General features: G+C 38.8%; 1 protein-coding gene across 1 annotated transcript; it reads left to right on the forward strand.

Moving 5' to 3' along the window:
• Positions 1 to 10,241: 10,241 nt before the first annotated feature.
• On the forward strand, positions 10,242 to 11,426 carry TENT5D (terminal nucleotidyltransferase 5D; the record flags this gene model as incomplete). The annotated part of the gene is made up of 1 exon (XM_082488382.1): positions 10,242 to 11,426. The coding sequence occupies exon 1, from the start codon at positions 10,251 to 10,253 to the stop codon at positions 11,424 to 11,426; it is 1,176 nt and encodes a 391-aa protein (XP_082344508.1). The 5' UTR covers positions 10,242 to 10,250.
• Between the last annotated feature and the right edge of the window lie 531 nt (positions 11,427 to 11,957).

Below are 11,957 nucleotides of genomic sequence, written 5' to 3' on the forward strand. Positions count from 1 at the left end.
TGCAGAATTAAGAATAAACTCTTGGACAGCAAGTTCTTTAAAGTTAATAAATAATTCATATATTTTTCCCCACTTTTACTATGTAACTCATAAAATTGGGAAAATAGCATTAAAAGAAAATCCCACTACTGTATTGTGTAGTCAGAGAATAACTTTCTAATATAAGTATGGAAATTAATTCATGAAAATATGAATTATATGCTAACATTATAAACACAAATAGCAATATAAACAAACAGACAGTGGAAGACAGTAATCTTTGAGTAGGATCCCAGGTTGCCCTCTTATCAGTTCTGTGAGACACATTTCTGTGGAGGGTGCCAGCCGAGCCTGGTCCAGGATACAGAAGTTTTTTCCAACTCAATTTAAACTCACCACTTGCTGCAGCAGTCACGAGGAGCCTTTATTCGGAGGGATCCTAGACTGCTTAACAAATTAGCCTGGAGCCTGTGCCCAGAGTTCATGTCTTGTGCCATAAAATGAAAATACTTCTGGAGTGAAACAGGATAATTGCTTAATAGCAAATACTTTTATAAAATATGCAGAGCAGAGCAGGAATGTGGAGAGGGCTTTATGCAACATGAGTGCATTTGTCTTCAGCTTTCTGGCTCACCCCAAGGAAAACTCTCCAAATCCATTGTACTACTGTATGTACTACTTCATGTACTACCAGAATCCACCCTCGATACTTCAATGGCTCAGTACTGATTCAGAACTAAAAAAAAAAAAACAAAACAAAACAAAAAAACATTGCATTGATTGAATGAGCTAAATGCAGCTTCCAGCAAGGCATAGCATTTTTTGGTGTGATAAGTAAAAAAGAAGAAATCCATTCAATTTACTGTGTGTGTTGTGTTGGAACCCTCTCAAAACAGACATGACTGCAAACCTGGTGGTATCCTCTGATGCTTTCATGACCAACACCATCCCACAAGACAGGTTCTTGGGGACATTCTGCGACTTTTGTAACTCGTTGGGTCTCCCTTGGCGTAGATGAGGGGAGGAAGCCTCTAGAGAGTTTGTGAGGAGAGCCTTGACTTTGTAACACCCTCTATCCACTCAAAACAGCACAGAATTAGGACTGTAATGGCACGCTGCATAACTCATCCCTCTTCCTCTGGCATTTGAAGAGGAGAGATAATTATGAAGATGGTTAATAGATGGAAAAGGAGGATTGTTTCATTCTTTACCTTGCCTGCTTTTGCTGCAGTTTAGTCATAATAATGAGAGTTTTTGATAAGTGAGCTTCGGATTGAGTCACTGGTATCTCAAGCGAGTAAATAGATTTTGGTATTAGTCTGAGGAGCTAAGCAGAGCAATCATGCACTGCTCTTGGAAGCTGGCAGGCAGAAAGGGGGAGGCAAGCATCTCTGGAGAGGGGAGAGGATCGTTGGCTCTCGTCTTGCCGACTCGGGGGAATCACCTTGAAATGCCCTGGGTCAGCTAATGAGGTGTCCGAGCAACCTCTGCGCCCGCTGTAACCCATGGGAGATGCAGGCACATCACGGGAAATGCAGGTTTGAGGGCCAACATGCCTCATGGTGGGACCTGGGAGTGGGGACACGCAAAAGCAGTGTCTGGGAACGTGCTCTCAAGCAGTATTTGTGGCATAGCGCGTTGGAGGGGGAAACCCAAGGCGCAGAGCCATGTGTTATCTCCTAGACCCTGCTGGTTCTCATTATAGTCTTTTGCTCGTTATGCACAGAGACACAACAGTAAAAGACTTTGAAATGAGTTTGTTGGTGCATATCATCACAATTCACATTTTGAATTCAGCAATAGGAAAATATTATCTTTGAGACACAAGGCAATTGTCAACATGGTTGTTTTTATTTTTGTTTTTACTTCAGTTAGAAAAATCCTGGAAACCATGAGTACAGAATAATGAAATGAGGCACTTTTTCCTGTAATGATGGAGCCCATAAAAGGCATCCTTTTGAGAATAATATCCCAACAGCCAAAGCACTTCATCAATCTCAGCTGCTGCTTCTATGAACATACTATATAATAATGGGTGTTCTTCTACAAAAAAAAATATACAGGTCTCTCTCTCTTTCCCCTAAATATCACCAGGGGAAGCCATTAATTCTACTCTAGTGTTAATCTATTCTATCAGGATGATATATCCATTAATGGATATCATACATACGTTAAGCCTTCCACCCTCGCACAGAAAGAAATAACAATAGTTCCTTGTTAAAAAGACTAAAAGATGTGTTGGTTTTTTTTTTTTTTTTTTTAGTTGCTGATTATATATTGGTCTGACTTTTCCTCCAGGAAGCCAGACTCCACATACTGAGACTCTTATCTAAGCAGTCCAGAACCTCTTTTCCTTGCCATTGAAGACATAACTGGCTTCTCACTTTCAGGCTAACCAGAGCTCAGCCCTTGCCAGACTTAACCCTTTATTCCCAGCTGCAAACATGAGCCATTGCTGCACGGATCTGGGGAGCAAGTCGGGGAACATGCATTCATTCAATTAGTACATCATGAGTTGGGAAGCAAATGAAAGCTGCAGACAAGTTCTGGCACAGCAGGGCACAGAGTGAGAAAACCAAGTACTGGGCTTCTGGCAGCACTAAGAACAGCCTATTCAGTGATAGAAATCTGACTGCTGTAGCATGGGGGAAAAATCCATAATATTCTTAATAAAATGAATAATACATTCCATACCTCCTTGGACTATTATTTTTTAGATTTTTTAGATTTTCCTGCAGATTATGCATATATTTACACTCAAGTCATACTTGCAAAGTTATCATTACTCAGAAGCATATGTACTTTCAGTATAACGGTTGAGACTGTGGAGCATAACTATGTAACAAGGAGTAAATTCACACATATGTCAAAACATGATGGACGGGGCCCTACTCTGGCTAGTTTAAGGAACCTTATGTAGGTGTTACAGACTTCATGGGATGACGTGCTGGAATGGACGTCTTTGAAGGAAAGCCTAAAAAAGACTACCTAGCTGTCAGCAGAGCTTTGAAATGAGAAACAAATATTAAAAAAAAAAAAAGTGTAAAAGTGTCTTTATGACAGCATACAGATATTTGAAAAAAATTTTAAATGTTTAAAAAAATTTTTTAAAAGTTGTAATTCTGCATAGCTACTCAAAGGGCCATTCAGTGCATGGAAATTCCAGCAACAGGCTGAATCCTGGGCTTACTGTAAATGAACCAACAACTTAGTGTGCCAGGAAATGAGACCTTCCTGTCATCTGCATGCATTTTTAGAAAGAATATGAAGCCAGTGCACAATTCATAATATTTAATTTTGCTGAGTTGTTATTAGTTCTATTTTTTCTATGATTCCACGACGTCCCTTCTAATTTGCATGTCTATTAATAATACTAAATTCTTATTCAAAATCCCATAGAGAAAATAGCAAGTTTGTTAACATCCTTGAAGAGGATTAAGTATGACCTGAAACCCAGAGTCTTTATAAGCACTTTTATGCCTTTCCACTGCTTTTACCTTATCATTTCCGACTTAAAAGGATATTGTTATGACTGCAGGACTGCCAAGTTGTAATGCATGATTTATTATGTACAGCAGGTGACTGGTAGTTAACATTTATCTCAAAATGAACGCTATTGTTTGTTGGTTGTTTTTTTTGCCTGCAGCTTTCCCTGGGAGGTTCGTGTTTTTGTCAGTGACAAGATGACAATTCATATTTTTACCAAAGGATTCGGTGAGTCATCCTATTAACTCCGCTGAAATACATGCTTGCCAATCGTCCTGCCACGGTAAGTCTGTGGGATTTTGCATTCTCTCTGGAAACATTATGCAGGACTTAGTCCGTAGTATGCATTCGGTAGTAGAAATAATCTTTACCTGAAGTGGTAACTTTTCAGTGATGACCACAGACCAAAATAGACCAAATATTGCATATTGCACGTATTTTTTTTTAAAGTTATTAAAGTATTTTAGAGCAAATGAGAAGACTGGCTGTGCCTCGTACCATGGTATTTACAAGGGCTTGGTTTGTTTGAACCTGGAGGCCATGTAAGAAGGAACATCATGTGTTGTGGGAACTGATACAAAGGCATAACATATCTGGCCTTGAAAATGTTGCCCTGGGAGGGGATCCACATGCAGCTAAGAACGAGCGTACCATGAGTCATGATGGAAAAATTCAACATCTAAAAAACCCCAAATCTCCAGGATGACATACAGTGGATTATGTATTTATACTGGTTGCCCAAATTAAACTCTGTGGTTCTTTTGTCCCTCCTGAGAACTCCCAGCTCATTGAGCCAATATCTTGTAACGTTCCAGTAGAGGTGTAGGCTACTTGGTTCCTTTTCCCAGCTTTGTGCTATAAGAGAGTACGGCTGCCCTTGAGTTGTACTGCTCTGCAAATAGTTTTCATTTGGGAGAAGGGGCTGTGCAGGCAGGTACTTGACTCTGTTGCTTTTCCCTGTTCCTTGGGTTGGGTTGGAGAAAAGGTAGGACACATTTATGTTGATAAAGTCTCTTCTCCTTTTCTGCTTACTTTTTCCGCCCGTGAAGGTGATATTCTGTGGCATAGTTCAAGCAAACTGCTTTCTGCTTAAGTGTATTTTGCACACCATGCAACCTTATCTCACAGGAGAAGAGCATATGGCCTTGAGTTATTATTTGTTATTTCAGGGTAACTAGATGGTAACTGTACTGAAAACTTATGGCAATTCATGCGTTATCTCATGATAACAGGACAAATAAACAGTATCTTCACTGCATGCATTAACATTAATGGAAGGAAAAACTCATGAAAAACACTGTCAAACCAGTTTAAGTATGTCCCCGTTTAGGTTGCCCCAGATGCTTTACAGCTTCTACTTGTCTCATACACATTTAAATTATCACTGGGACTCCTTCCACATTCGACATTCTTGCCTTCAGAGCTAATGCCAGCTGCAGTCCTTAAGTCAGTGAGCGTGCAAGATGCTTTAAAATGTCCAACAGAATAGGGAAATGCATCTTTGAGTTAAAATAAAGCTTTGGCAAGGTATCATGGAAATCATTAGTGATGCATATAATATGTATGCAGCGAAACCAATATGGAGACCTAATTGCAATAGTTACTTTGAGCATCCCTGGGGTAACCCCCAAAAGCAAGGCTACCACAGCCGCTGAGAATGCTGATCTGTAAAAGGTCCCTTCACAACCAATTTCAAGTGCAAACAAAATAAAGACAATTGGAACATTCAAATATTCCATATAATTGTTGTAAAACAGACAAATCAGGGAGCAGATAAAAGCAAAAGGAAGAGAATGCAGCTAACACAGCTGCACAAGAACTATTTCAGATGTATTCTGCTTGAGAATGCCAGCACGTTGCAAACCCTTTGCAAATACACTGAAGCAACATTATAGAGTATATAAAAAGAGAATCTTAAACAGTTCGTCGGTAAAATATGAGCTAAATTTGATGAGACTGTCCTCTAGACTGTAAGTAGCTGTTTCTATGAAAGTTTTGTGGAACAGGAAAGCTATCATTAATGTGGCAGATTTTCTTCATTCAGATGTAAAGCCAGATCTGCTTTTATTTTTTTGATGAAGCTGGTGTATGGCAGAATGCTGAGAGGTGCTTAACTAAATCTTTTAGCGCCGTTGTAAAACCAAGCTCACAGTTGTTTGGCCCAACAGTGGCGAAGAAAATTAAAGCCTCTAATTTCAATATAGAAATAAATAATAAAAATTAGCAAAACTATGTTTAATGGTCTGTCATGGGCCCACAGTAACTAAACTTTTTTCCACATTGCAGCCACTTTATCAGCTGAAAGTGACCACTCAAGGACAAGTTGGAACTTGAATCAGGGAAATATTTTTCTAACCTTATAATAAGGATAATATATCACAAAACTTGAATAGGTCTGATCCATCTTACTCTGTGCTTCTCTAGCCAGTATATGTAAAAGAAAGCACCCTGAAAACTACTTTTCCTCATTGCTTTATCTGGCAGAGATCTTAAATCAGGCAGGAATCAGGGTCCATTGCAGTTTGTAATAACATTTTAAATCCCATCATAAACAAAAAACTAAGAAAAATCACTAGGACAGAGTCTCAATAAGTTACAAATACTGATGAGGTGAGGAAAAAACCCTCTTTTCAATACACAGTTTCAAAGGCTATTTGCACCTTTCACTGCCGCAGTGCTAGTGTTCACGCAGCCTTCCATTTGCCCATGTACGGACTTTAAGATAGGAAAACACTGAATGTGACACACATGAAATGCTTTTATGTATTCACGTGCAAGAAGTTACAGAAACTGAATTCTTTGACAGGGTGCAGCAGGGCAAACCTAGGGAAGTCTGGGACTGTGGGTGCTGGCGAGTAAGAGCTCTCAAAGTTTGTGTCACCAATATGGTTACCGTAAATGGCATAATGCTGCTGCTGGCAAAGGGGCAGTCAGATCTAGCTGCCTTCAGGGATCATTCTCCATTGCAAACATCACCAGTTTCCAAAGAACAAAGCAATTTTTCAGCCTTTTTTCTCATTAACTGACCCAACCCCAGCACTCGCTTGTGTTCGGCTTTGTCTGGCTGCTGTGGTCACATGCAGTGGGTTGCCTTCCCTTCATCCCTTGCTCTCTCTTGTTTTACACAATGCTTTGACTAATTATAGCCTCAATACTGCTGCTGATTTATTGTAACTGAGGGTTACTGCATTAATAATAACTCTTGACGTTAGCCTGAGCACCTCGGTAAATAAATTTGCCATTGCTTTAAGAAATAAGGTTCCTAATGACTATAAAATTGCCTGGAAATTGTTCTTGTTGTCAGACAAGATTAAGGAAAAAACAAGAGAAAGTTCTTCTAGGAAAGTGCAGAGTTATGTACTGGGTTGCAAACTGGAAGCAAATTAGTAAATAATAATAATTATAAAAGTTTATTTAGGCCTATCTGTAAATTAATTATGTTCTTGACAACTTAATTCCTGTTTTTCCTAGGACATTTTCCTTATTTGTCAAAGTTGAAGGCATTATTTCAGTCCTGAATTCTTAGTATTTATCATAAGACGTTTCTCAGACATTAATGTTGAGACTCTGAACTTACAAAGCGTTACCAGATTCTCCAAGAATCACTTTAGAGAAATAACATTTTGAGGTACAACTCTTCAACACAAAAGAGGTATTTACTGACATTACCTTTTCCTGTCATTTTTAGATCTTAGTATATTGAAATAAAATCTAAAATAACTAAAACCATGTAGCAATAAAGGAAGGATTTCTAAGCTTATTTTGGGATACTTCCATCTTCTGACTTTCAAAAAGTTTTTGAAGAGGGTCCCCCCTGATAAAAAAGGGGATTGAATTTCAACGTTCCCTTCCCTAAGCCCTTTCCTTTACATCACAGCATTAACCTTGAAAAGTGCTCTCAAAGTTTTGCAATATCAGACAGATCACATAACAAAAACTACTGCTTATACAACAATTCTGACAACTATGAGTTTGCTAGTAGATCATTAGGCTGGTCCACCATAATCTGAGGTATCAATAACACAAACGTGGCAGGGAAATGTTTATACAAAACCCTCTCCTCCTGACCTTCCGGCTGCACCCAGTGTTGCGCTACTTCTGAAGTTCACAGTGGCTTTCTGTAACAGATATTTTTGATGATAAAAATGTCCTGGGATGTCATAAAGGCTATGAAGGATGGGCAGAAGAAGTTTTTCATAATAATATTTTGTGGTAATAAAGGAATAAGCATGGAATCATAATAATAAATAGCTAATGGTAAAGTCGTAAGCATGTAAAATAGGCAGTGCTATGGATGGCAATTTCTCTCCCTTTCAGTTTGAATGTTGTGTCTCCTAAATGCCTGCAGGAATGTGTGTATTTCTATGTATGCAAACATATATATATATATATTTGCATGTTATGTATATGGAGTTATATGCTACATAAACAATGCCAGGAACTACATGGTTGTGCCAGAACTGTAGGACTGAATCCAAGACCTTCACACCATAAATTCAGTGACAATTAAACTCCCAACTTTGGTCCTGATTTAGCCAGCTTTTAAAGCATATGTTTAACTTCAATCATATTGTTAGTTCTATTCTCTGTAACGAGGCCAGAAAGGTGCTTGAAATCACATGTGCTCTTGATTATCTTACTTTGGAGCTGAAACTATAGTAGAAGTATGTGAAAAATAGCTCTGTAATGTTCTCAAGCCATTTGTCGGTTCACAAGTTACTTGAAATTACTAAAATGCAGAATGTGGAATCTGAAGGCGAGGGAAGGAAAATATATGACAACGTACATATGTAGTCACTACTGATTAAGAAACAACAGTGTAGACTTTTCAGTAGTGTTATTACTTGTTATGATTTTACTTGATTTTTATTCTCGAGCTTTAGCTGAAAAAAATATGTTTTAGCCATCTGTCTCTAGAAACGTTTCTCAGTGCTGCAGCAGTACGTTTGCAGTGTTGCCAGCTACCCGAAAGTCACATGGCTGGTGGCTCACTGAGCCATTTCAGATCACACCTGAACACCACCTGAGTTTCGCATCTCCAGTCATTTTTCTTCAGTCTCCCCAAACCCCAGCTGGGAGATGCAGCCTTCTTTGGGCAATGATCCCAACTGCTGCCTTCTGAGAAACAGCCATCTACCTGCAAGGGATGTCATAGTTTTTCTGTGCAAAACACATTATGAAGTTCCGTGTCATGTTATAATTCCCATCCTGTTTGTACGTGGTATGAAGGAATACAGTGGTCTTTATTTCTATAGTCTTTTTAGGTGCTCAGGTGGTGTTCCAACAGCAATGAACTATATCCCCTTGCTGTGTAACAAATACTTTATTGCAATTATTTTGAAATTATTTTCCGTTTCCCTGAATTCTCTCTGAACCAAGCTCGCACAAACCGAACAGAAATATTCTTAGAACAAGCCTTAGCTAACATAGTCAACCATAATGAGAAAGCAAAATTATAATGTTTGTGCAGAAAAATGAAATTCCTTTCAGTAATCAGTTGTTTTCAGTTTCTGTACCTTCATCTATAAAATGTCTAAACAGCAGCCTACCGTGGGTTGAGGATATACACGTCTGACTCAGGAGAGTAAAGAAATGCCAAAAATAACTGTATTGACACTGACATCAATGTCACTACACCTTGGATACCTAATGCTCAGTGACATTTTTCTTTCCTGTAGTTCCTTAAGTTCTTTACCTACTGTAATCACACCTAATTATATAATTCTATGATTGTGCTTAATTATATTCACAGTATACATAAATAAAATTTAAAAATAAAGTTTGGATATGATCAATTAGAAAAAAAAAAACAATGTTGCGGGGTTTGCAGCTTTTTCTTACTCGTTGTAAAATGTAAATAAGTTATCCATGCTAAGGTCTATCTGCTTGCTAACTATCATGATATGAAGACAAGATATAGTTTTAAACTGAGGAATTCCAGAGCTTGAGCTTTATCCTGTGTATTCTATAGACACTTCTTTACGGGCTTTCTTGTGAGGTTTTAGGGTATCGGTGCAGACCAGAAGGGGTTTTCTTATTCGTTCTGCAAACCATAACTCGCAGCATTGGTACATTAATGTGGGAACATGGTTGATGGGTTAGAAAGAAAATATTTTGCCTCAGAAACATAGTGGAAAAAGCTTAACAATTATCAGACATCCAGTTCCTAAATGGTAACAAATGGTATTAAAGGATGCATGTGTATAGATGATCCATAGAGATTAAAGTACATCCAGGCATATGGCTAGATAAACAATAAGCATGTTGCATCAGTCCTGCTTTTTAAACACAATTCCTGGCCTTTCAGTAGTTTTAACTGTGCATGGCACTGAAGACAGAGGGAGATTTCGAAGCAGCACAGAAAGAACAAATTTGCTCATTTTGCTCATTTTAGCTCTTCACAGTGAAATTTATTTGGAGTTTCATTATAACCACCAAGTATTTCATGTTATTAACCTTTGAGCAGTTTTAAATGAAGTCTATATGGTTTACTGCATTTACTTTGAGTCATGGATTATACAATAACACAATGGTTTCTCAGCAGGATTAAGACCCGAGTACATTAAAATTCAATTAAAAGCCTGTGACAAGTGCAGCGGTTGACTCAGGCCGTTAACTGGGATTGTGCCTCTGTAAAATGAACTGCTTTGTCACCGCATCGAGGAAGAAAGGAAGATACATGTTTGTTATAACCAAGTGAAATGTCAGGCTCTCTTGTATTTGAGCAAGTTCTAACATTTGTCTCTTAATTTCTGTTTCTCCCTAGTTAGCCAACTGACATCACAATGACTGAGGACTCAGACCACAGATTCAGCAGTCTCACCTGGGATCAGATTAAAATCCTGGATCAAGTTTTAGTGGAGGTCATACCTATTCATGGGAGAGGAAATTTTCCAACACTGGATGTAAAGCCGAAGGATATCATTCATGTGGTAAAGGAACAGCTCATTGAAAAGCAAATCAACGTTAGAGATATCCGCCTGAATGGTTCGACAGCCAGTCACATCCTAGTAAAGCAGAATGGAACCAGTTACAAAGACCTAGACATCATTTTTGGGGTGGAACTTCCAAGTGAGCTCGAGTTCCAGGTTGTGAAGGAAGCAGTTCTTAATTGCCTATTGGACTTCTTGCCAAAATGTGTTAATAAGGAAAAAATCACTGCTCAGACCATGAAAGATGCCTATGTGCAGAAGATGGTCAAAGTCTCTACTGACCATGACCGCTGGAGTCTCATCTCGCTGTCAAACAACCGTGGCAAGAATGTGGAATTAAAGTTCGTCAACTCGCTCAGGCGGCAATTTGAGTTTAGCGTGGACTCCTTCCAAATCATACTGGACTCCATACTAAATGTTTACAGAGCAACAGACTGCAAGCTCACAGAAGACTCTCACCCCACTGTCATCGCGGAGAGTATGTATGGAGACTTCAACGAAGCAATGGACCACTTGAAGTACAAACTGATTTCCACAAGGAACCCGGAGGAAATCAGAGGAGGTGGCCTCCTGAAGTACAGCAATCTCCTTGTTCGTGACTTTAAGCCAGCAGATGAGGCTGAAATTAAGTCTCTGGAACGTTACATGTGCTCCAGGTTCTTCATTGATTTTCCAGATGTTGCTGAGCAGCAAAGGAAAATTGAGTCATATCTGCGCAACCACTTCATTGGGGAAGAGAAAAGCAAGTATGACTACTTGATGACTCTGCGTGGAGTTGTAAACGAGAGCACAGTCTGTCTCATGGGACATGAACGAAGACAAACTCTGAATATGATCACAATTTTGGCTTTAAAAGTGCTCGGAGAACAAAATATCATTCCAAATGCAGCCAATGTAACATGCTATTATCAGCCCGCTCCATATATCAGTGACAGAAACTTCAGCAATTACTACATTGCTCACGGACAACCACCCATCATCTACCAGCCGTACCCATTTCACATACAATTGCAAAGCGGCATGGTTTAGGAACACGATAACCTCCTCAGCACTTACACTCTTCTCTCTTTCCAGTTCTCTCCGTAATAAAGGCCTCATTAAAGCAAGTTTTATCATCACTTTTGATTTAAGGACATATTTTTGTGCAAGTTGCCAAAGTTATTTGGTTGGTCAATGTCTAAATCACTGTTAAGCAGATCGTAAAATAACTGAAATGGCTGTCATTCATGAAGTATTTATAGCCTTACGTGTGTTTGGGCTATACTTTTTTTTTCAATGTAAAGAGAAGGATATAAATTATTCTAATTTTATAAAATGAAATGCACTAAGTTCCGGGTTCTAAAAAAAATTATTAGGCAAAATTTAAATAGTGTAAATGAAAAGTTAAGCCAAGAAAATACCTCTCAGTAGAAATGCCTGATTTGGAAGTGTTAGTGTTCTGGGTACATTAGAGTAGATTATTTATCAGTTATACCCATGCAGTTCCAGCCACATTTATTTGCAGCACCTTTTGAAAATACATGTTGATGGGCTGTCGCTTGGTGGTTTGAGCTCTGCTTT

This window comes from Vanellus vanellus (assembly GCF_965231255.1).
Source record: "Vanellus vanellus genome assembly, chromosome: 10".
Lineage (NCBI taxonomy): Eukaryota > Metazoa > Chordata > Aves > Charadriiformes > Charadriidae > Vanellus > Vanellus vanellus.